Source organism: Oncorhynchus tshawytscha, linkage group LG27, assembly GCF_018296145.1.
Source record: "Oncorhynchus tshawytscha isolate Ot180627B linkage group LG27, Otsh_v2.0, whole genome shotgun sequence".
In the NCBI taxonomy this organism is placed as follows: domain Eukaryota; kingdom Metazoa; phylum Chordata; class Actinopteri; order Salmoniformes; family Salmonidae; genus Oncorhynchus; species Oncorhynchus tshawytscha.
The window spans coordinates 5,174,478-5,201,119 of record NC_056455.1 but is presented as its reverse complement, the minus strand read 5'-3'; the positions used below and the strand labels follow the sequence as shown (position 1 = coordinate 5,201,119).

The 26,642-nt window shown below is 45.4% G+C and overlaps 1 protein-coding gene across 1 annotated transcript; it reads left to right on the top strand.

The window, feature by feature from the left end:
• Nucleotides 1-1,769: 1,769 nt before the first annotated feature.
• On the top strand, nt 1,770-8,419 carry LOC112225822. Its single transcript, XM_024389915.2, has 7 exons — nt 1,770-2,104; nt 2,237-2,335; nt 2,980-3,039; nt 3,135-3,240; nt 3,452-3,723; nt 4,722-4,908; nt 7,614-8,419. The coding sequence occupies exons 1-7, from the start codon at nt 1,988-1,990 to the stop codon at nt 7,778-7,780; spliced, it is 1,008 nt and encodes a 335-aa protein (XP_024245683.1). The 5' UTR covers nt 1,770-1,987; the 3' UTR covers nt 7,781-8,419.
• Nucleotides 8,420-26,642: the final 18,223 nt, after the last annotated feature.

Genomic DNA, 26,642 nt, shown 5'->3' with positions numbered 1-26,642 from the left:
GTTGAGTGGTTGAAAATGAGTTTTAATGACTCCAACCTAAGTGTATGTAAGCTTTTGACTTCAACTGTAGTAACCAAAAAAGTCTTAAACAAATCCAAATATAGTTTATATTTTAGATTCTTCAAGGAAGCCACCTTTTGCCTTGATGACAGCTTTGCACACTCTTGGCATTCTCTCAAACAGCTTCATGAGGAATGCTTTTCCAACATTCTTGAAGGAGTTTCCACATATGCTGAGCATTTGTTGGATGCTTTTCCTTCACTCTGTGGCCCAATTCATCCCAAACCATCTCAATTGGGTTGAGGTTGGGTGATTGTGGAGGCCAGGTAATCTGAGGCAGCACTCCATCACTCTCCTTCTTGGTCAAATAGCCCACGCACAGCCTGGATGTGTGTTTTGGGTCATTGTTCTGTTGAAAAACAAATGATTGTCCCACTAAGCGCAAACCAAATGGGATGGTGTATCACTGCAGAATGCTGTGGTAGCCATGCTGGTTAAGTGTGCCTTGAATTCTAAATAAATCAATGACAGTGTCATCAGCAAAGCACCCCCACACCACCACACCTCCTCCTCCATGCTTCATGGTGCGAACTACACATGCAGAGATCATCTGTTCACCTACTCTGCATCTCACAAAGACAACGCGGTTGGATCCACAAATTTCACAGGACAGATTTCCACCAGTCTAATATCCATTGCTCATGTTTCTTTGGCCCAAACAAGTCTCTTCTTCTTATTGGTGTCCTTTGGTAGTGGTTTCTTTGCAGCAATTCGACCATGAAGGCCTGATTCACACAGTCTCATCTGTGTGAGGGGTGTGTCTGTGACTTGAACTCTGTGAAGCATTTATTTGTGCTGAAATGTCTGAGGCTGGTAACTAATGAACTTATCCTCTGCAGCAGAGGTAACTCTGAAGGTTTCTTCAAGTGCAGTCACAAAAACCATCAAGTGCTATGATGAAACTGGCTCTCATGAGGACCGCCACAGGAACGGAAGACCCAAAGTTCATGAGATTTTCCAGTTTGACTTAAAGTAATGATGGACTGTCGTTTCTCTTTGGTTATTTGAGCTGTTCTTGCCATAACATGGACTTGGTATTTTACCAAATAGGGCTATCTTCTGTATACCAACCCTACCTTGTCACAACACAACTGATTGGCTCAAACGCATTAAGAAGGAAAAAAATTCCACAAAATTAACTTTTAACAAGGAACACCTGTTAAGATGTGCAATCCAAGTGACTACCTCATGAAGCTGGTTGAGAGAATGCCAAGTGTACGCAAAGGATACTTTGAAGAATCTCAGATATAAAATATATTTTGATTTGTTTAACACTTTTTTGTTTACTATATGATCCCATTAATTATTTCATAGTTTTATGTCTTCACTATTATTCTACAATGTAGAAAATAGTAAAGATAAAGAAAAACCCTTGAATGAGTAGGTCCAAACCTTTGACTGGTACTTGAGTAAAGAAGTAATATGTTGGATGAGTGTACATTTTTAGAAAAGCCCCCTTTCAGAAAAGCCCCCGGGGGGGGGGGGCTAGTTACCCCCTAGTACCCTATAGCCTAGTAATGCAATTGAAATTCACATAGTGTACTTTATCCCTTCGAATAAACCCTCCCACTCAAATAATTGTGAAATAATTAAACAATAAATGTACTTGAAAGTCATGATCATGCCCGAAGCTATAACTGCTGCTTTCATCTTGAGCAGGCTTTGTCCATTCTTGCCATGTCATGCCACGGTACATTTCACCGAAAAACAGCTTTAAATCAAGTGTGTTGAACACAGTTCTACTAACTGAGATGCAATAAGTACACAAAGTAGGACAACCGTAACAAATATTGTTCCCCGCACCACGGCTGATGCGGGTGCCTACCCAGCATTGACGCGAAAGTCGGGGAGCCGAGCACAGTGTATTGACCAGCATGTTCAAGAAGCAGCCAGTGTTTCAGTGGGGGGAAAGGATAATGGGAGAAAGATGAGAAGGAAAACAATAGCAAAACGCATTTTCGACCTCAAATATGAAGAAGAGGAGGAGGAAGACCCCAAATACGAAGACTTTGGCAACACGACATCGCACAGCCAGCCTCTATGTGTACGTAAACGTTTAACGGTTATTTGTAGTCTGGTCTTCATACAGTAACGATAACTGCCCATTCCGTGAGGGGCGAGTATTTGTCGCTCACGATTTATGTCGCTAATTACCCACCCGGACTGTCTATTACAGCACAGACTGCAGAAGAGAAGAAAGCACACACACCCGGTGAATGAGAACGTAGAAGAGAATCCACCATGCAACATCGCTCTCCAGAAGTTGAAAACGAGGGTTTGGGTCGACTATTATCATATCATATTTTTTTGCGACAAAGTTTTCTCTATTATCTTTCGGGGTTGGCACGCGTCTGCTCATTGTGGTGGCATCATATGAGCATGTTGACCGACCGACATAAATCCTATTTGTACGTTAGTAATATAGCACCCCACCTCCTCACTTAAGGGGTTACAACTTGGAACCAAAAGGCTGTAGTAGTAGTGACACAGAGAGCATTCACCTCTCAGCTGTGTTTTGTTCTAATGGCGCTTATTGTGAGAGGGGCATGGTGAGGGCAGCCATTGATCTCAATGACGGAGAGGAGGAGGAGAGCACAAACCTTTGGCAAGGGGAAGTGGTGAAAAGAACGATAAGCCAAGACAGCAACAAGTAACATGTTGTTGCTACTCCTAAATAAAGGAAGGATGCTGAATCATAGCTTGACAATTAAACTTTATTTAGTTTTTGTCAAGACAAAATAATTTATGAAGAAGAATATGGTATCATCATCACAGAGATTTTCTGTTGTTTCAACCTGGCTATGATTTTTCACCATAGCAGACCATAGCTGATTATACATAATATAATACATGTAAAAAACTGTGACAACTACACACAAGTGAGACAACGTATATGACTGATTTATTATCTCAAAACAGATACCAGTGTCAGACAACCCCAGTGTGGAACGCATCGAGGAGGGTGACTTCATGGCAGAGGTACACTGGCTGATGGCTGTGTGGGTGTGTGTGAGTGCATGCATGTGGTTTAGACTTTCTATGTATGACTTTTTGACTTCTTAATGTCTCTAAAGGGTCTTGGAGGCCTACAGTCACGTTCAAAGGCTGACCTGGTTGCCATGGTGCTGAGCATGCAGCGAGAGATGGACAACCTGAGGGAGCAAATCAGATGCCTCACAGGTGAGGGCCAGGCAGGAGAATAAGGAGGAAGTTGCCCCTAGACACTGATCTGAGTTCAGTTTTTAATTTCCCCTGCTAATGATTAAGGTCAGGAGTCAGGGAGGGTATGCTGTTCCTACATCTGTGCCTAAGAGCAACCCAGGATGCTTTAATCTCTTGAATTTTTGTGGGATTCATGCTATTGACTGCCATACAATCTATCGTATGCTAGCGTGTGGAAAGTTGGCACGTAACCTGGAGGCCCTGATCGAGAGGACGGAGGTGTGGTCGAGCAGCACGGACCGGAGAACTACATCTCCCAGCATGCCCGAGATCCTGGTGAGGAGTGGTGCCATGACAACGTCGGCCCTGCTGGCCTCTCCAGGGGTGCTGAACGGGTGCTGGGCGGCCAAACTAGAGCCCCTCCACCCCCACCAGAATGGACAACCTCCGGGGTCTCATGAGGGGGGTTCCCAGATCAACGGACCACCTCTCTATCAGGAGGTGATGAACCACTTTAAGTGTCTTTGATCAAAAATATATAGCAACGGTTTTCGGGAGAGGTTCAAAGCTGTACTAGAAGTCACTTTTGATGTCATGCAATATGCAAAATGATATGTTTTCTTTGAAGTTAACTGAATAGGGCTTTGGACTTGGTCTTATAGCAGAATGTCAGTATACAGTGGGGTCCATAATGATTGGCACCCTTGATAAAGATGAGCAAAAAAGACTGTATAAAATAAATTATACAAATACTGAGCTGTGTTGTATGCAAAAAAAAAATGGGAAAGGTCATTATTTTATACTAATACAATTGCTCAGAGAAAGAGATTTTGTTTAACAAGTAATACAATATAGGTGTCAAAATGATTGGCACCCCTGTTTTCAATGCTCTTGCACTCTCCCCTTGTGAGGATAATGACACTGAGCCTTTTCCTAAAATGTGTTATGAGATTGGAGAACACATTGGGAGGGATCTTAGACCATTCCTCCATACAGAATCTTTCCAGATTCTTAATATCCTTCAAACCACAGGTTTTTGAACGAGGTTCAAGTCCGGAGACTGAGATGGCCATTGCAAAATGTGGATTTTGTGATCAATTAACCATTTATTTGTGGATTTTTGATTAGTGCTTGGGATTATTGTCTTGCTGGAAGATTCACTTCAGGCCAAGTGACATCCTCCCTGGCAGAGGCAACCAGGTTTTGGGCTAAAATGTCCTGGTACTGGGTAAAGCTCACGATGCCGTTGACCATAACAAGGGCCCCGGGAACAGTGGAAGCAAAATCATTTTGACCCCTATCTCTTTCTCTGAGCAGTTGTATTAGTATAAAATAATATATATATATTTTTTTGCATACAGTACAGCTCAGTATTTGTATTATTTATACTGTCTTTTATGCTCATCAAGGGTGCAATGATTGCAGGCCCCACTGTATCTCTAAAATGGGATGGGCCACGACAATGTTAAAGACGCAACCTAATGGCTTATGCCCTCCAGTTCATCACTGCGGAGCTGCTTGACCGCTGTAACACGGGGACCACTGCCCAGAAGCTGACCAACGACCTGCTCCGGGGCCTCTATGAGAGGGACTGCCTGGCCTCTCACTCCATCTCCGGCATCGTCAACAACAAGAGGGGCCAACCCAAGCCTGCCCTGCCTGCAGACGAGATCCAGGCAATACTGAGTAAGGTCTCGTCTGTACTGCAGCCTGAAACAGCTAGACACACCCCCTCATAACAGCTAGACACACCCCCTCATAACAGCTAGACACACCCCCTCATAACAGCTAGGCACACCCCCATACCGCAGTTGAACATGTCACACTTCCCGCCCTAACCTCATGCTACAATGTAAATAATTTTCACGTCAACTTCATACTTTCCTATTACTTTCCTACTTTTTCCTTTCCTATTACTTTCCTATTAAAGCAGTGACTGTAAGTCGATCTGGATAAGAGTGTCTGCTAAATGACTCCTGTAACAGTGCTGTTATTTCCGTTTGACTTCTGGACATTGCCTGGGACTCGAACTGTCGTTTATAGACCGCAGTAATCTTGGTACAGGCATAGAGATGTATAGAGATCTCAGCTTTGTATCTGTGCCATTATGGCATCTGACAACATGGGCAACGCCATTGAGGCTCTCTCCATTTTACAGAGTTTGATGCTTGAAAAAAAGTGTCAAGCTAATATCAGTGATTTACCGCCACCTGCAGTGCTGGAGTCTTAAACCAAATCTTATAAATGAATGCATTTATTGTGCCCACTAGATAGATGGCAGTGATACAGCTTAAAGCCATTTACAAACTAGGCAAAACAATTAGCTGAAGAAGACACCATCGTGCTCACAAAGCTCATCACTAAGCTAAGGACCCTGTGACTAAACACCTCTCTCTGCAACTGGATCCTGGACTTCCTTACAGGCTGCCCCCAGGTGGTAAGGGTAGGCAACAACACATCTGCCACGCTGATCTTCAACACTGGGCCCCTCAGAGGTGCATGCTTAGTCCCCTCCTGTTTTCCCTGTTCACCAACAACTGCGTGGCCAAGCAGGACTCCAACAACGTCACTAAGTTAGCTGACGACACAACAGTGGTAGGCCTGATCACCGACAACGATAGGGAGGAGGTCAGAGAACTGGCAGTGTGGTGCTAGGACAACAACCACTCCCTCAATGTGAGCAAGACAAAGGAGCTGATTGTGGACTGTAGGAAAAGGTGGGCCAAACAGGCCCCCATTAACATCGATGGGGCTGAAGTGGAGCGGGTCGAGAGTTTCAAGTTCCTTGGTGTCCACATCACCAACGAACTATCATGGTCCAAACACACCAAGACAGTTGTGAAGAGGGTACGCAACACCTTTTCCCCCTCAGGAGAATGAAAAGATTTGGCATCAGTCCCCAGATCCTCAAAAAGTTCTACATCTGCACCATCGAGAGTATCCTGACCGGTTGCATCACCACCTGGCATGGCAACTGCTCGGCATCCAATGGTAAGGCGCTACAGAGGGTAGTGCGTACGGCCCAGTACTTCACTGGGGCCAAGCTTCCTGACATCCAGGACCTATATACTAGATGGTGTCTGAGGAAGGCCCATAAAACTGTCAAAGACTCCAGTCACCCAAGTCATAGACTGTTCTCTCTACTACCGCACGAAAGCGGTACCGGAGCGCCAAGTCTAGGACCAAAAGGCTCCTTAACAGCTTCTACCCCCAAGCCATAAGACAACTGAACAATTAATCAAATGTCCACCCGGACTATTTACATTGATCCCCCCTTCCCCTCTGTTTTTACACTGCTGCTACTTGCTGTTTATTATCTATGCATAGTCACTTTACAAATGACCTCGACTAACCTGTATCCCCGCACATTACCGGTACCCCCTGTATATACGCTACTGTTCTAAAGTTTGGGATCACTTAGAAATGTCCTTGTTTTTGAAAGAAAATATTTTTTTAATCCATTAAAATAACATCAACTTGATCAGAAATACAGTGTAGACATTGTTAATGTTGTAAATGACTATAGTAGCTTAATGGAATATCTACTTAGGCGTACAGAGGCCCATTATCAACAACCATCATTGTTCCAATGGCACGTTGTGTTAGCTAATCCAAGTCGATCATTTTAAAAGGCTGATAGATCATTATTAGAAACCCCTTTTGTAATTATGTTAGCACAGCTGACAACTGTTGTTCGGATTAAAGAAGCAATAAACTGGCCTTCTTTAGACTAGTTGAGTATCTGGAGCATCGGCATTTGTGGGTTCGATTACAGGCTCAAAATGGCCAGAAACGAAGACATTTTGTCTGAAACTCTATTCTGAGAAATGAAGGCTATTTCATGCGAGAAATTGCCAAGAAACTGAAGATCTCATACAACGCTGTGTACTACTCCCTTCACAGAACAGCGCAAACTGGCTCTAACCAGAATAGAAAGAGGAGTGGGAGGCCCCGGTGCACAACTGAGCAAGAGGACAACGACACTAGAGTGTCTAGTTTGAGAAACAGATGCCCCACAAGTCTTCAACTGGCAGCTTCATTAAATAGTTCCTCTGTCCAGTGTCTGTGTTCTTTTGCCCATCTTAATCTGTTATTTTTATTGGCCAGTCTGAGATATGGCTTTTTCTTTGCAACTCTGTCTAGAAGGTCAGCATCCCAGAGTCGCCTCTTCATTGTTTTATTCGGCGCATGTAACAAATGCAATTTGATTTGATTTGACAATGCTCTGATCATTGGCTGATCGTTCCCAACTCATAGGAATCCCCACCCAGTTGACACCCTTAAAATGGTGGAACCCCTCAATGGCAATGTCCATGCAAAACGGGTTATTTCCAAAGTAATGATAACTTTACATCTCTATAGGTTTCTGATCTTTGACCTCTCACCCACAGGGGCGGTGCAGCACTACTTCCCAGGGAAGACGGACTCGGAGATCAAGGGCTACATCCGCCAGAAGCTGCAGAACGAAGCCAAGCGGCTCCGCAAGAAGCCTCATCTGGCCGTGAAGGTGGAGCCCGAGGCCGGGGCTGAGGGGGCAGAGACTACTTTCTACACCTAAGCGGTGTGGCCACGCCAAACCCCACCCCCTGTTCCACCCAGGGAGTGAAGTGTCCTGCCTCTGTCCAGGTTAAAGTGCAATTATGGGAGGGAGACTCACGTAAAAAATGCTGTGAGAGGGAACCAAAATGGAGCAGCCTTATCAACACCAGTCTAGTCTATCTGTTTGTCTGTCCATTCCCAGCCACGTCTCTGGGCTGGGAGAGAAATAGGCTAGTGAGGGAGGAGTCTATTTGTCTGACAACGTGATCATTCCAGGGGAAGTGTTATGGACTCCAGTCTGATCAAGACTAGTTACTGCTCAGGTGAAGTAAGATGATACTGTAGCTTATTCTTCCTCTGTCCTCTGGCATCGTTCGCAAGCCTCAGCCAGCTAGCCAGCCAGCAGTAGTAGGCCTAGTAGATGGCAAGTGATTTGTTACCAAGTTTAGTACTCTTGTTTCTGTGAAAGAGGTAGCAGTCAGTCGGTGCTCCATAGAGAAGTCGTAACAGAAGCCCCGAACAACATAGCTGTCAGCGAAGCTGCGCTGCACTCTGTGTCACTTCAGTTTGATTTACAGTATTATCATTGACCTCGTGAAATGAACCTAGCCTTAGTATTGAATTAATTATAAAAAATAAAAAAATACTTTTTTTCCCCCCAAAAGCATCATTGTCCTTTTTAAAAGAAAAAATTCAACTAGAACTGATACTTACACGTCATGTTATCATAGCAGCAATACCCTCGAGACATTTTCAAAATGGTATCTTGTAAAACATTACATTGAAATTATTTTAAAATTAAGAGATCCAACCCACCCTTTTCTAATGATTACTCTTTACGTTGCATGCTGCATCAAAATGAACCCCTAATTATTACCTAACAATTATGCCAATGCAACTGGAGACCAATAACTTTACCAGATATTGGCCACAAGATTCAGCTGTCTTTCTGAAGGACCTGTGTTCTTCCTGAAGCCCCAGGATGAAAGGAAGTTTCCCCCGGGTCCTCCGAGGAACCCAGCCTCTTCCTCACTCACCAGCTGTGCTCCTCACAAAAGACCCACAACGGAGAGGCTCCCACCGGGAACAAAGGATGGCGTGGGAACCACATATGCTCCACAATCAATACAACCCTGTCCTATCTCTCTTATCCCACACCCACACACACTCAGACAGGCGTATGTACCCCACAAATCTGCTCCATCATTATCTGTGCTGCATGAAGCTAATCATTTTGGGTGTCAATAACACCACAGCTACAGTAAATGTGCGACGATGGTTTGAGTAGGACCAGGGTTGATTTAGACCTGGGTGGGACAAGGGAGTGTCTCTTTTTGGACAATCGGTTATCTCAGCCATCGAATGATATTTGTCACATGCACCGAATACAACAGGCGTAGACTTTACCGGGAAATGCTTCCTTACGAGCCCTTTCCCCCCCAAAAAAGAAATCTGATTTGGTAACACAATCAAATAAGAACAACGGGGCTGTATACGAGGAGCATGTAGGAGGTAGTTGAGGTAATTGAGGTAATATGTACATAGGGGTAAAAGTGACTAGGCAATCAGGGTAGATAAACAGGGTAGCAGCAGCGTATGTGAAGAGTATGAAAGTGTGTGTGTGTGTGTGTCGAACCCCTCTCTGTAGATTTAATTCCTGTGTTATGAGCATCTGCCTTGTTTTGCCACTGTGTCTCTGTCCTGCAATATTCATGAGTGAAATGTGTCCCTGTCATTTTCTCAGCAACTCATCAAAGATGTTGCCTTACATCTTGAAAAATAGATATTATTCTACCCAAATACATTGCTCTGTGACACCATACCTATTCATTTGTGATCCAGAGATCTTCTCTTTCAGGAGATTTTTGAGACCATCTAACATCAAGATAGTCACCTCTCAATTAAAGGAATCAGAGGTTTCTCCTAAGGTGTGGCGTAACGACCGGGCCTAGATAACTGTGGCCCCTTCAGGCCCCTCTTCTCTAAACCGTGGGGGACATAGATAGATGTATAACCTCACCATGGCTCTCTCACTGAACTGGGTCAGAAACAGCAGGGAGGGAAACACAGATTAGACGTGTATTAAAAGTGAATTGAGTGTCTTTCCCCTGCTGTGATTTTCAATATATCATTTGCACCACGTTTCCGGTGGCAAGCAAACATATCCCACAATACCTTGGAACGCAGGGCGCCAGGGTACCCACAGTGCCACACTCGCACAACCCACGCGCCGCGTTTACTTTATATTCATCTCCCATCTCTGTCAAACCGTAGAAAAATGATTCTGGGGGAAAATAGACTGTCTAATTGACAGAAGAATGATTTGTCTTTGTTGTAGGAGTTTGGCAACAATACATTTCTTCCAAACAAGTATTTTTCAGATTTGTAGCTCTGGAAATTCATTTGTGTCTGTAATGTTCATGTATAAGTGTTACAGTTAGGATTTTAAGTTGTTCTCTGCTCAAGAATGCTGTAAGCTATGAGCAATATTTCTTCAAACCAGCTTTATTCCAATGAATGTATGTGGCCAGTCAGTTGGCAAGGCTGTTTAGGGAACACATGCTTTCCCAATGTTCTCAACTGTGATGTGTCCCATAGACCGAGCCTAGAGAGGCTTACAGGTGTTACAGTACTCAGAAATAGGACCGTATGGAATCCAATAACACTGATACAAGTGGCTAACACTGAAGCTGTCCACTCATCTGCGCTAGCACCTCTACCTTATTCAGTTCCCATGACACTCAGCAGACAAACAAGAGTCCTGTGATGTCACAACAACCGTGGGGCCGTACAGTCATCACAGCGATGCAGGAACATGTTGAGATGGGGTCATTTTCCTCAAGTCCCCAATGAGGATATAGGACAGTGGTTGGGAACAGAACAGGATAAGGCTCCTAGGACAAGGGTCTGGTCTGCATGATTGAATGGCTAGTGATCCGCTTCTCTGCTCTGTTTAATGGCCTCGCTCTCTCTCTCTGTGAAACAAAGAAAAGGGTTAGGACACTCATAAACACTATGGTACGAGAGGGTAGAATAAAGGAATTGACGTTTGTGTCTATGTGTGTGTGTGTAAACTGGACGCACATTTTTGTCTTCACGTACAAAACCGCTGCGATCCATAAGTATTTGGAGACGTACTAATGAATGTGTCTGTACTCAAGCATGTACACATGTCCATGTGAGGGTCATCTCTTTGCCGTGGCGCAAGGAGCAGTGGTAGTGCTCTTTCTGATGGTAGCCGCTCCTCTTGGGGACGACTCGGTGTCTGTCCGTCGGTCTGTATGTCTGTCTGGAGCCCAGGCGGTAAAAGAGCTTACCATCGCCCCCAGCAGCCAAACACACAACGCACCGATCACCACAGCATGGCTGGTTGCCAAGGCAACCCCAGCCCCTCGAGATGGCCGATCGTAGATCGTGTGTGTGTGTGTGTGAGGGGAGAGGAGGGGGATGTCTGACTCTGAACCAGGGGACAGGGCTCGACTCAGCCCCGGCCCGGGTCTGCCTCACAGAGCACAAACACCTGCCCACTCATGATCTGTGGGGAATTGTGGCAGCGAGCAGATGAGGACCCTTAAAATGTAGTGAGGGAAGAGAGAGAGAAGGCAATGGGAAAAAGGGAGGTGGGCTGGGTACGTCGGCAGGCAACTAGGCAGGGTTAGGGCCCAAATGAGAGCAGCTGTCCAATGAGAGGAGTGGAATTTATTTATTGTCTGCTTGGAAGAGGTTGTTCCACAGGGTGGTTTGATTAATGTCCAGCCCTCCATCTTGTCAGTCTGTTTTTGTCCGCTGAAAGGAAAACAAAACGCAGGGGGCCGGGGGATGCAGGGGGAGGGGGGGTTAATGGCTGCCGCCGCCGCTCCTTTTCATGTCGTCTGGGCCTGTCGGCCCTGATTGATGGCTCCGACAATGATTGGACAGACCCCCGGCTCTGTGCTTATCATGGGCAGCATCGTGACAGAGAGGGAGAGAAGGAGATTTCTACTTGTCCAATGGTGTACGAGAAAAGAGGTACAACTCACCAATAAGCGAGGAAGAAGCAGATCGAGCGAGAGAGAAAGGAGAGAGAGGGATTTGATTGTCCTATTGCATTGCTGGGAGAGAGGAAGGAAGACGAGAGGAAGAGTGAGAGAAAGAGAAAGAGGAGGGAGGGATTGTGAGAGGTTTTGTATTGAGCCTGTCCAATTACTCTAGATTACATATTTGGATACAAGGATCAGGAAACGTGACTAGTGTGTCCAAATCTTTGTCTTGGCACAGTGGGCACTGACACATTTGGTGTTAGTGTATTAATCTGCCATCACCAATATTGCTCGGTTTACCAACCTGCATCCATTCCTGCTGTTTCAAACCCCATACCTACGTCAACCTCATTGGGTTACACAGAGTACACCGGGTCACTGAAACGGAGTCCTGTCGTGGAGCTAAAATGAAAGAACGCAACATGAAAACGACCCTGGAAACCAGATGGTACATGTGCTTGTTTCAATTAAGATGAATGAAAAGAAAATCTCATTACAATTACTTAGGCAATTTACATTTACCAAGTCAATACTAAATAAATACCAGGCAACTAGAGGACAGTAAAATAAAGTATAACTCATGTATCATATTTATAATCGCATACATAACACTGTAACACAACAAGCTTCAAACATTCAATATGTATAGTTTTCTTAAAAGTAATGCCAGCTGTCATAATCTGCCCTGATTTGTCAATGTCAGATTTACACTGAGTATACAAAATATTAGGAACACCTAATTCGCTCAGAACAGCCTCAATTCGTCGGGCATGGACTCTACAAGGTGTTGAAAGCGTTCCACAGGGATGCTGGCCCATTTGGGTGGTGTACTATTCTTGATGCACACAGGAAACTGTTGAGCGTGAAAACCCCAGCAAGCGTTTTGCAGTTCTTGACACAAACCGCTGCACCTGGCACCTACTACCGTACCACTTTCAAAGGCACTTAAAGATGTTTAGTCTTGCTCATTTACCCTCTGAATGGCACACACACAATCCATGTCTCAATTGTGTCAAGGCTTAAAAATCCTTCTTTAACCTGTCTGTCTCCTACCCTTCCTCTACACTGATTGAAGTGGATTTAACAAGTGACATCAATAAGGGATCATCATTTTCACCTGGATTCACCTGGTCAGTGTATGGCATGGAGAGAACAAGTGTTCTTAAGGTTTTGTACACACACAGTATATATACAAACACACATTCACATGGGATCAGTGACCACTGCTCAGGCCTAGACACTCACACATGACACACACAAATAGAAACACACACACACGCGCACACACGCACACACGCACATTGCACATGAAAGAAAGAAGTCATGCTTATAGACATAACACAATCCATCATAGATGTATCTAATCATTGTTTCATTCTGCTGGGCATATGTGTCTGTGATCATAGTCTATATCCGTGTGTGTGCCTGGCTGCCTGTGCTTCTCTGAGTGTAGCATGAGTGAGTTTGTGGCTAACCTGCTGTGCTTCAAGTCCACAGGCCTAGCGTTGATGGACACGTTGAAGACTAATGTTTCGAGAACGTTTTGTTCAGCGTTAACCACGCTTTGTCTCTTGATCAGCCTCCCGCCGCACCAATTCTTGCTCATAATGTTTTGTACACTCAGTGAATGTCATCTTGTGACAATATTTATGTCAGCATAGTGTCGTGTTAGTGTCATATGCTATGACTAAGGGGCAGGAGTTTCTCCTGACCACATGACCAGACCAGACAAGGAAAACGTCTGTGACTTTATGGTTCTGGTCATGTCACATGATCAGGAAATACCCAGAGCCTTAGTTATGACAGTAGATTTCTGCGGGAAATGTCTCAGGAGGTTGTACTGTAGGCATAGTGTCCCTGTCATTATGGTATTACGGGGCAGGACTTCCTGGTGAGCCCTAGTCTCACAAGTCAGGTAGCAGCCCGGAAATGAAAGACAGACTTCCAAGGCTAGGTGAATCCCTCTGGATAACGCTCAATGCAAAGGAGACTGGGAGATAACCCCTTTCTCCTTCATTCTCATATTTTCCACAAGTTCCTCAGTTATCTATCTTGAAAACCAACACCTTTCAGCATGTGAAAGATTACATAACCACTACTGCACTGACTCCGAGTGATCAGAGTCCTGTCTTGCCCGTGAGCGTTACTTAGATTGGACCCCCCTCCCTGATCAAAGCTGTCAAAGGGGAGAGATGAGGAGAGAGGAGGGGGGTCTCCCAGGGCCCTCTGAGTCACTGTGATTAGGTTTGGGAACTGGAACATATGCAAAAGGAGCCTCGGTGGCTGGGGGGAGTCCCGCAGCCCGGTCCTCCCCCCCATGGGCCAAATGGATCCACAAATTGAGTTGGTTCTGCTTAGAAAATCAGATTTAGCATGGGAGGGCCCCGCCATTACTGGGCTGTAGAGTGTTTAGGGTCATCTGGTTAGGTTGGGGAAATTGATTTTAGTGTTTCAACCCCCTTGTCCTCCTCCTGTTTCCCTGCCACCCAAGCACACGTTTCTCCCCTCTTTTTGACCTTTTCTTTCCCCATGTCTGTCTCTATTTCTCTTTAAGTGAGTGTGGGGTCTCAGAACTTGTATAATTTGATACCCCAGTTGAGTGAACCAGAAACTCATAGCCTGAGCACATTGGAAGCTGTAAGTGTAGTGGTTGAACTAACCAAAACGTGATTGTTTCAGGAAATATATAAACAACTTCCCATGATTTCGCTACTAAATTGGACATGATCAGTCATGTTTAAAATGCTTCATGTTTTTTAATCTAGAGATAAACTCAGCAAACGTAACATGTGTAAATATTTGAATGAACATAACAAGATTCAACAACTGAGACATAAACTGAACAAGTTCCACAGACATGTGACTAACAGAAATGGAATAATGTGTCCCTGAACAAAGGGGAGGGGGGTCAAAATCAAAAGTAACAGTCAGTATCTGGTGTGGCCACCAGCTGCATTAACTTCTGCAGTGCATCCCCTCCTCATGGACTGCACCAGATTTGTCAGTTCTTGCTGTGAGATGTTACCCCACTCTTCAACCAAGGCACCTGCAAATTCCCGGACATTTCTGGGGGGAAGGGCCCTAGTCCTCACCCTCCGATCCAACAGGTCCCAGACGTGCTCAATGGGATTGAGATCCGGGCTCTTCGCTGGCCATGGCAGAACACTGACATTTCTGTCTTGCAGGAAATCACGCACAGAACGAGCAGTATGGCTGGTGGCATTGTCATGCTGGAGGGTCATGTCAGGATGAGCCTGCAGGAAGGGTACCACATGAGGCAGGTGCCTTGCCTGTAACACACAGTGTTGAGATTGCCTGCAATGACAACAAGCTCAGTCCGATGATGCTGTGACACACCGCCCCAGACCATGACAGTCCCTCCACCTCCAAATCGAACACGCTCCAGAGTACAGGCCTCGGTGTAATGCTCATTCCTTCAACGATAAACGTGAATCCGACCATCAGCTCCGGTGAAACAAAACCGCAACTCGTCAGTGAAGAGCACTTTTTGCCAGTTCTGTCTGGTCCAACGACGGTGGGTTTCTGCCCATAGGCAACGTTGTTGCCGGTGATGTCTGGTGAGGACCTGCCTTACAACAGGCCTACAAGCCCTCAGTCCAGCCTCTCACAGCCTATTGTGGACAGTCTGAGCACTGATGGAGGGATTGTGCGTTCCTGGTGTAACTCGGGCAGTCGTTGTTGCCATCCTGTACCTGTCCCGAAGGTGTGATGTTCAGATGTACAAATCCTGTGCAGGTGTTGTTACACGTGGTCTGACATTGCGAAGATGATCAGCTGTCCGTCCTGTCTCCCTGTAGTGCTGTCATAGGCGTCTCACAGTACGGACATTACAATTTATTGCCCTGGCCACAATTGCAGTCATCATGCCTCCTTGCAGCATGCCTAAGGCACGTTCACGTAGATGAGCAGGGACCCTGGGCATCTTTCTTTTGATGTTCAGTAGAAAGGCCTCGTTAGTGTCCTAAGTTTTCATAACTGTGACCTTAACTGCCTACCGTCTGTAAGCTGTTAGTGTCCTAAAACCTCTTATGGATCCCTTCGCGCGCCAATCTCTTTAGCGGGATCGATTTGACAACATCCAGTGAAATTGCTGTGCGCCAAATTCAAAAACAGAAATACTCATGATGAAAACTCACAAAATATACATATGTAATACATCAAAATAAAGCTTCACTTCTTGTTAATCCAGCCGCAGTGTCAGATTTCAAAAAGGCTTTACGACGAAAGCAGACCATGCGATTATCTGAGGACAGCACCCCGCAAACAAACACATGAAAATCATATTTCAACCAGCCAGGTGCGACACAAAAGTCAGAAATAACTATATAATTCATGCCTTACCTTTGAAGATTTTCTTCTGTTGGCACTCCAAAATGTCCCAGGAACATCACAAATGGTCCTCTGTTCGATAAATTCCTTCTTTATATTTCCCCAAAATGTCAATTTATTTTGCGCGTTTGATTCAGAAATACACCGGTTCCAACTCGCCCAACATGACTACAAAGTATCTAATAAGTTTACCTGTAAACTTGGTCCAAACATTTCAAACAACGTTCCTAATCCAACCTTGGGTATCCTAAAATGTAAATAATCGATAAAATTTAAGACGGAATATACTGTATTCAATATTGGGGGGAAAAAAACGTGAAGCGCGCTCCAGCTCGCACGCAACAAACAATAGAGTCCACTTGGCTTGACACTTAGAAAGAACAGATGTACTTCTTAATTTCTCAAAATAAAAACATCATCCAATTTCTAATGACTGTTGACATCTAGTGGAAGCCATAGGAACTGCAACCAGGTTCCTCATAAATATAGTTTCCCATAGAAAACCAATTGAAAACACAGTGACCCCAAAAAAATGTTTTTCCTGGATGGTTCGTCCTCGGGGTTTTGCCTGCCAAATAAGTCCTCTTATACTCACAGACATTACTTTAACCGTTTTAGAAACTTTAGAGTGTTTTCTATCCAAATCCAGCTTCTGGGCCTGAGTAACAGGTAGTTTACTTTGGGCACGCTTTTCATCCAGACGTGAAAATAGTGCCACTAGCCCAAAGAGGTTATGAATTAACGACCGTTCCACAGGTGCATGTTCATTAATTGTTTATGGTTCATTGAACAAGCATGGGAAACCGTGTTTAAACCCTTTAAAAGGAAGATCTGTGAAGTTATTTGGATTTTTTAGGAAATTCTCGTTGAAAGACCATTTCTTTTTTTGCCGAGTTTATGTTGCTGATAATATGCTAGTGGAAGATAAAACCTTTGCTCACAGTTAGGCTACACTAAGCACAGTTCCTCAGAAAACCTACCACAACAGATACACCGTTTTAATATGTTCTTTTATTTTCCCTCCACTATGCTGCTTGAGGATGAAAGACAGACACTTCAAAGCAATACCACCCGGTCTAACCACCGTCCCGAGAGCTACAACATCTAATCTCTCAACCACAGCTCTCGATTTCTATCAAGATCCTAATTCAAAGATGCTATTCGTCAGGGACGCCAACGTTTTGCAGGTTTATAGCTTATCTCCCGCAATTCTACACACGGTGTGATGGGGTGCAGAGAAAAGCTCATGTCTAATGTGTATTCATGTGATATATGAGTGACTCAAACATTACAACATTGTCTATAGTCTAAAAAAACAACGCAAAAAAAAACGTTAGCTGACGTGGGCTAGTTGATCTGGACATTTCCCGACAAGTCATAAAAAGCTCTCGGAGGTCTGCAATGACTGACATGACAAGAGGAACTGATGATGCACAACCCATTTTCGAAACTGCACCTCGTGCATTCTACTATTATGACTTTCAAGAGTAAGTTGAAAGCCAGACTGAGTGTTTGCCCCCCCCCCCTCCGAACCCTCCGTTTGGGAACCACTGCTATGCTAGCAGCTAGAAGCACACTGCCGTTATTGTTCAAGTGAGTCACACACCGCCGGCACAGTTTTAATAGCTACATGGTAATAATCAATTACCCCAAATTAATTAACACCCCTGTCTCATTAGAACACTCCCATCCACCCACCCACCCACCCACCCACCCACACACACACACACACACACACACACACACACACACACACACACACACACACACACACACACACACACACACACACTTCTTCTTCCTCTCTGGGAGTTGGTCACACACATCCAGTGAAGACAGACTACAGCGGAATACAAAGTTCTCGAGCCAATGCTGAGTCGTGGCCTGGTATAGGGGAAATCATACAATCGCTTTGCATGCTATGCTAACGATATGAACGCTAACCGCACTGTTACATACACTCTTAGGGGACAAAAAGGGTTCTCTTTTATCCAAAGGAACTTAGTCATACACATGAGTGGCCCCAGCAGGAATCAAACCCACGACCCTCGGCATTGCAGGCGCCATGTTCTACCAACTAAGACACACAGGACTGCTCATGGACTGTTGTGTGATGATGTTGGGGAAGCATAAGGGTTTGTGGGAAGTGTTTCCTAATGTCGGCAAGTGACTTTGCTGTTCGGTTCAGCCCAGCCCACACACACACACACACACACACACACACACACACACACACACACACACACACACACACACACACACACACACACACACACACACACACACACACACACACAACACGTACATCAAACATACAAGGACATACACAATGATCATAGATGGGATAAAGAAACAGGTATTTAGTTTGCCAGCCAAATGAACCCCTGCTGTAGATAGTGGCAGCAAAGGTTTGTACTTTGTACACATTTACAGAACACAGAACACAGATATATATCCACTGACAAAATCACTCTCTCAGATGCACTCCTCAAACAACCCAACATCTTTGAATTCAGAGCTGTCCTCAGTCGCCCACTTTTCCCAGGAAGCTCTCTTCTTTATACCAGAAAAAAAAACTGTTTTTCCCTTGAGTCAATCAGGCCGGTAATGTATGGCCTCAGTAACCCCGTTTATATATGGTTCTAACATGCGTCCTTTTTTTCCTGATCTTGTGCGTTTATACTTACAAGATCTGATCACAATCAGTTAAAGATCTGATCACAGTCAGTTCACAATGCCCCTTTTAATCATCTACACCTGTCTGAAAATGTGAGCACAATCAGAACGTGGACATGATCCGTGCACAGGGCTTCTGTGTCGCCGTAGGCCTCTGATGACGGGATCCCCCGTGCCAGCAGGACAGAGAAATATCTGTTTTTAAATGCCTCTCTCTTTCTCTGCTCAGGCCTCTGAGGTCAGACCCTGTAGTCATAAAGCATGGCGCTCTCTCAGAGGAAGGCCGTCTCTTACAGAGATGTGCAGTATCAGGTGGCGTTCCCTTTTCTCTCGCTGTTCTCCGGGCCCTTTGTCACGTCACAGATCTATGGCATTCCAAATCTCACATTCGGATGAGTCAGAGGTTCCGATGGACGCACGTTCCCGAAAAATGTCACATCCTTTGGACGTTTGCGTGGTTAGGCTGTTGACCCTGTATGTGTGACGGTTAGATACTGAAGGAACAGTGGTATGTAAAGGCCTACTTCAAGACGGCACATAATGACAGCCATGTTACATGAGCTACAATGCTTCCCTCTTTTTGCTCTGGGGGAGATATGTAGCTACTTGGGCAAAGAGTTAGAGTGATGTGGTAGCAGGCTCTCTACTGTCCTTATTTGAAGTTAAAATCAAGTACTTGGGTGGCCTATTCAATCAAAACCCCGAGACAGGGAGTTTGCAGGGCAGGACAAAATGGACGCTTCGGCACGTCGAGCTGCGTGGCCAGCGAGTGTTCTCCTGCAGCACACGCAGCCCATTAGACTCATACAGTACAATCAAAACACATGTCACACCGCAGTAACTGAAGAGAACAGCATGGCATGGCGATTCCTTGGTCATAACAGTGGGAGCTTGGGGCCATCACTTTCTCACGTTTGAAAAGAGTCGCTCCAATCCATTTCTGAAGGAATTCTTGGGTTAAAAGAGAGGCTATTTTTTTGCAAAAAGGAAAAACACATTGGTGTTCCCACCTGTCAATGATACTGGCTAAGGAGATAGACATCGTTATGTAACTTCCTGATATGCGGAGCGATTCACAGCAGTCCTCCAGCACGGCACACACACACACACACACACACACACACACACACACACACACACACACACACGCACATACACTGTACACACACACACTCCCGCACACACACACACACACACACACACACACACACACACACACACACACACACACACACACACACACACACACACACACACACACACACACACACACACACACACACACACACACTCTGCACAGTGCACACACAGAGATATTTGCCAGCAGCACCTGACACTCGATCATGGTGTTGTCTCCATGCTTTCCCCTGGGGCGGGCGGCACAATCCCACGTCAGAAACACATTACACTCGCAAGATTGAGGAGCCGGCGGCCATTATCTCTCTGCTACAGCGCTGCTCCTGCGGAGAGAACAAGGTAGGGAGGGAGAGAAAGAAAAGGATTGAGGGAGGGAGGGGGTAAAATGTTGAGAAGGAGGGGGAGGGAGAGAGAGGGGAAATAGAGAGATAGGAAGATGATCTTGAGGATAGACAGTGGTATGGAATATTAAAGACAGAGAGATGGAATATGAGAGACAGAGAGATGGAATATGAGAGACAGCAGTATGGAATATGAGAGACAGAGAGATGGAATATGAGAGATAGAGATGGAATATGAGAGACAGAGAGATGGAATATGAGAGACAGAGAGATGGAATATGAGAGACAGAGATGGAATATGAGAGATAGAGAGATGGAATATGAGAGACAGCAGTATGGAATATGAGAGACAGAGAGATGGAATATGAGAGACAGAGATGGAATATGAGAGATAGAGAGATGGAATATGAGAGACAGAGAGATGGAATATGAGAGATAGAGAGATGGAATATGAGAGACAGCAGTATGGAACATGAGAGACAGAGAGATGTAATATGAGAGACAGCAGTATGTAATATGAGAGACAGAGAGATGGAATATGAGAGACAGCAGTATGGAACATGAGAGACAGAGAGATGTAATATGAGAGACAGAGAGATGGAATATGAGAGACAGAGAGATGGAATATGAGAGACAGAGAGATGAAATATGAGAGACAGCAGTATGGAATATGAGAGACAGAGAGATGGAATATGAGAGACAGAGAGATGGAATATGAGAGACAGCAGTATGGAATATGAGAGACAGAGAGATGGAATATGAGAGACAGAGAGATGGAATATGAGAGACAGAGAGATGGAATATGAGAGACAGAGAGATGGAATATGAGAGAGAGAGATGGAATATGAGAGATAGAGAGATGGAATATGAGAGACAGCAGTATGGAATATGAGAGACAGAGAGATGGAAAATCAGAGACAGAGAGATGGAATATGAGAGACAGCAGTATGGAATATGAGAGACAGAGATGGAATATGAGAGATAGAGAGATGGAACATGAGAGACAGAGAGATGTAATATGAGAGACAGCAGTATGTAATATGAGAGACAGAGAGATGGAATATGAGAGACAGCAGTATGGAACATGAGAGACAGAGAGATGTAATATGAGAGACAGAGAGATGGAATATGAGAGACAGAGAGATGGAATATGAGAGACAGAGAGATGGAATATGAGAGACAGAGAGATGGAATATGAGAGACAGAGAGATGGAATATGAGAGATAGAGAGATGGAATATGAGAGACAGAGAGATGGAATATGAGAGACAGAGAGATGGAATATGAGACAGAGAGATGGAATATGAGAGATAGAGAGATGGAATATGAGAGACAGAGAGATGGAATATGAGAGACAGAGAGATGGAATATGAGAGACAGAGAGATGGAATATGAGAGACAGAGATGGAATATGAGAGATAGAGAGATGGAATATGAGAGACAGAGAGATGGAATATGAGAGATAGAGAGATGGAATATGAGAGACAGCAGTATGGAACATGAGAGACAGAGAGATGGAATATGAGAGACAGAGAGATGGAATATGAGACAGAGAGATGGAATATGAGAGATAGAGAGATGGAATATGAGAGACAGAGAGATGGAATATGAGAGACAGAGAGATGGAATATGAGAGACAGAGAGATGGAATATGAGAGACAGAGAAATGGAATATGAGAGTCAGAGATGGAATATGAGAGACAGAGCGATGGAATATGAGAGACAGAGAGATCAGACAGAGACAGAGACTATTAGAGGGAGCAACAATAAAGGAGGGAGAGCGAGATGGAATATGAGAGACAGAGAGATGGAATATGAGAGACAGAGAGATCAGACAGAGACAGAGACTATTAGAGGGAGCAACTATAAAGGAGGGAGAGCGAGATGGAATATGAGAGACAGGGAGATGTAATATGAGAGACAGGGAGATGTAATATGAGAGACAGGGAGATGTAATATGAGAGACAGGGAGATGTAATATGAGAGACAGGGAGATGTAATATGAGAGACAGGGAGATGTAATATGAGAGACAGAGAGATGTAATATGAGAGACAGAGAGATGGAATATGAGAGACAGGGAGATGTAATATGAGAGACAGAGAGATGGAATATGAGAGACAGAGAGATGGAATATGAGAGTCAGAGATGGAATATGAGAGACAGAGAGATGGAATATGAGAGACAGAGATCAGACAGAGACAGAGATGCAACAATAAAGGAGGGAGAGCGAGATGGAATATGAGAGACAGAGAGATGGAATATGAGAGACAGAGAGATCAGACAGAGACAGAGATATTGAGGGAGCAACAGCGAGATGGAATATGAGAGACAGGAGATGATGAGAGACAGGGAGATGTAATATGAGAGACAGGGAGATGATGAGAGACAGGGAGATGAATATGAGAGACAGGAGATGGAATATGAGAGACAGGGAGATGGATGGAATATGAGAGACAGGGAGATGGAATATGAGAGACAGAGAGATGGAAAATGAGAGACAGGGAGATGGAATATGAGAGACAGGGAGATGGAATATGAGAGACAGGGAGATGGAATATGAGAGACAGGGAGATGGAATATGAGAGACAGCAGTATGGAATATGAGAGACAGAGAGATGGAATATGAGAGACAGAGAGATGGAATATGAGAGACAGAGAGATGAGACAGAGACTATTAGAGGGAGCAACAATAAAGGAGGGAGAGCGAGAAAGGAGGAAAGTAAGAAACCATAGAAAGGCAGGTGAGAGACAATGAGAAAATTCAGAGAGAAGAAAGTAAAAACACAATTTTGGCACTATGTTAATGTCAGGCAGAGGCTTCAGCTGTTGTTGATGTTGTGTGCCTTTGTGTTTGGCTTTTCATTCAAGCCAAATCATGTGGCATGGTGTTCTCATCCTCTGGTGTAAAATACCTTCAAGGATCAAATGTTGATTCAGATTTGAGCTATTGATTCCTAACGGCACTTCATTGACACGTTTTTAGAACGCATTCATGTGCTTGTCATTGCATGTCATTTTAATCACATACACTTTTTAAAGCTATTGACAACACATTAGCTTATTGCCTTTTGGGCTTTCACAACCACGCCATAAATGCATTCACTTAAGAATGTCTTACAGGCGATATCAGTAAGAAGGGCGCCTCTTCATGTTGGAGACTCACACAGAGAACCTGAATAATGTTGGTCATTGACTACATGTCCCATGAGGCTATGCAACAAGGTATCATATTAGAACGGCTGGCAGGGCTGAGAGAACTTTCAAGAAGAAGAGAGTTGGGGTTTTCCTTAGACCAGCATGCTCTATAACTATGGTCCATGAAGGAGCCCTGCCCAAGAAGGACACAGAAAAGCTTGTTTACTGTTGAGTCCTCTGCTGGATAGGATGTGTGGATGCGGTGGGTAGGGGGTGCAGAGGGGGGAGGAGGGGGGGGACTTATGGGACATAGGGGAGGGGAAGATGGGAATGCTCCATGGCTGGTCAGTGGAGATGACCAAAGGAGGGGTCAGGGGAGCAGGGCTGCCAGGCAAGACAAATGTCCTCCTGCACTGAGAGGAATGGACCGATGGTTTCATCTCAGCTGAAGATAAACAACAACCGCTGGGCCGAGAGAGAAAGGGGGCTTCTGTGTGTGTGTGTGTGTGGATGTGTGTGTGAGAGGGAGGAGAGATAGATTGGTATAGAGAAAGAAAGAGAGAGGTGGGTGTATTGGGAATCCCATGTGTACTCCATCAACAACACAGTGGCTCATATTCAAAAGAGACAAATTCCACAGATTTTTTGGGGACGAGTATGTTTTTGGGTTCAAAACCTTATTTCCTCAACAAACACCCCTTTCATTTGATAATTAGTTGAGCTCAACAAAGACGGTTCAAGAGGAGGAAATGTGTTAGACGTTTTCATTGACTTCACTCATTCGGTCTCTTTTCTCTTTTCTCTCCCCGTCCCTCACCCTTCCAGCCCCAGTATCTGTAGAAAGAGGGGGGAAACCGAGAGAAAGGGAGGATGGCGGAGGACCCCATTTCCTCCCACCGGTGTCATTTACGGTCTTCCAGCAAAGAGGCAGTTAACACAAACCCAATCAGAGAGAATCCAGAGACAGAGTGGGAAAAGAAAAGGAGGGAAGGGTGACAAAAGAGAGGGAAGAGGGGAGAGTAGGCTACAGAGAGAGGAGTGAGAGTGAGAGGAACGAGAGCAGCTGGACTGGCCCAAGCGTGTTTTAAAAGGGGGTGGAAAAGGAGGGGATGAGGGCTGGGCACTGCCCCGGGGTATGGGGGGGAGGGGTCTTGACCCCCATCAATCTCACTCAGGGCTCACTTAACTACACCAGAGGGGCCCGGGCCCAGGGGTGAGGGAGGGGGCCCCTTGCCACCGAAAGGCGCGGAAGAAACTCCCCTATTGTGCGTGCCCCTGGGGAGGGATGGGACGCCCTCAAACACCCTCCACTCCCCCGTAGTCCTGCCACGCTGACCCTCTCTAGCCTCGAGCTGACTACAAGATTCTGTCAGCGTGTGTGTATCGTTCTGTAAATTACTCTACCTCTCCCTCTCTCTTTCTCTCTGTTTGGTCTCCTCCTGTGCTTGGCTGATGTCAGAATCCCTACTGGCTTCCTGCTCGTCCTCCACGGCAATCCCCTACGGGCCTGCAAGCGATCCTACTCTCCACGCACACGCACACACACACTAGGGGAGGAGACCAATCCGACAGAGAGAGGTGGGGTGATGCATAGAAGGAAAGAAGGAGAGGGCGGGGAGAAAAAGAGGAGGGAAGACAGGAAGAGGATGGGGAGAGAGGAGGAGGAGAGGGAGAAGGAGATGCAGAGTGAAAGGGACAAAAACAGAGGGAGTGAGAGGAGAAACGTACACGGCGATGGGTAAGGAGGAAATGAGATGGGACCAGGGCAATGGAGGAACAGGGGTTATAGGTCAAAGGAAAGAGCTGAGAAAAGCACTGACGTAGACTTCCTGGTGGACAAGAGGGGAATGAAAGAGAGAGGCATCTTAAGACAGGAAGAGAGGCAGATGACTGGAGAAAACTCCCCGCCTCGGGGTTTTGATTGAATAGGCCACCCAAGTACTTGATTTTAACTTCACATAAGGACAGTAGAGAGCCTGCTACCACATCATTCAGCACTCTCACTCTTTGCCCAAGTAGCTACATATCTCCCCCAGAGCAAAAAGAGGGAAGCATTGTAGCATTGAGAGCGCTATGCTTTATGACTACAGGGTCTGACCTCAGAGTCCTGAGCAGAGAAAGAGAGAGCCATTTAAAAACAGATATTTCTCTGTCCTGCTGGCACGGGGGATCCCGTCATCAGAGGCCTACGGCGACACAGAAGCCCTGTGCACGGATCATGTCCACGTTCTGATTGTGCTCACATTTTCAGACAGGTGTAGATGATTAAAAGGGGCATTGTGAACTGACTGTGATCAGATCTTTAACTGATTGTGATCAGATCTTGTAAGTATAAACGCACAAGATCAGGAAAAAAAGGACGCATGTTAGAACCATATATAAACGGGGCCATATATTACCGGCCTGATTGACTCAAGGGAAGAAGAGTTTTTTTTTCTGGTATAAAGAAGAGAGCTTCCTGGGAAAAGTGGGCGACTGAGGCCAGCTCTGAATTCAAAGATGTTGGGTTGTTAGGGGTTCATTTGGCTGGCAAACTAAATACCTGTTTGATGTCTGTCCGTGTGTGTGTGTGTGTGTGTGTGTGTGTGTGTGTGTGTGTGTGTGTGTGTGTGTGTGTGTGTGTGTGTGTGTGTGTGTGCGCAGGTGTGGGCTGGGCTGAACGAACAGCTGGCTCATCTCCTCTCTCTGGGTTAGTGACGGCTCTCACTCACAGACACACCAGAGGATTTTGGGGTCTCACAAGGCCACGCTGCCATCTGATAGGGCCACTACAGGAGTGCTATTTATCTAAGGTTAGGTTACAGCAATTACAGCAGAGTCAGGCAGACTGACACACACACATGCATGCTAACACACACGCATGCACGCTCACACAGTGATACACACGCCCACACACACACAAACACACGCACACACCCAATTATAGCAAAAGCAGTCACTCTCTCTCTCTCCTTCTCTCACACACGCTAAACACAGCGAAAGCGCTACAACGTTTGTCACTGACAAGCTTCTAGCGAAATTGCAGATCTGACATCGACCTCCGTCATGCTGCCCTCTCCTCTCATCAAACTCCCCCCCCGTCTCTCCCGTCCCCCCTCCACCTTCGCTAACCCCTTTCCTACCTGTCACCTCATCCATGACAATGCATTTACAGCAGAAGCCCTCCTCACCCCTTAACGTCCCCCTCCTTACCCCCTAGCTTCCCCCTCCTCCCCCTCCTTCA

What these genes read in the sequence shown, in the direction of transcription:
- LOC112225822 (XM_024389915.2), top strand. Translation starts at nt 1,988, where the DNA reads ATGAGAAGGAAAACAATAGCAAAACGCATTTTCGACCTCAAATATGAA. An exon ending in CGCACAGCCAGCCTCTATGT is followed by an intron (nt 2,105 to 2,236) that starts GTACGTAAACGT and finishes TGTCTATTACAG; the next exon opens with CACAGACTGCAGAAGAGAAG. An exon ending in AGGGTGACTTCATGGCAGAG is followed by an intron (nt 3,040 to 3,134) that starts GTACACTGGCTG and finishes ATGTCTCTAAAG; the next exon opens with GGTCTTGGAGGCCTACAGTC.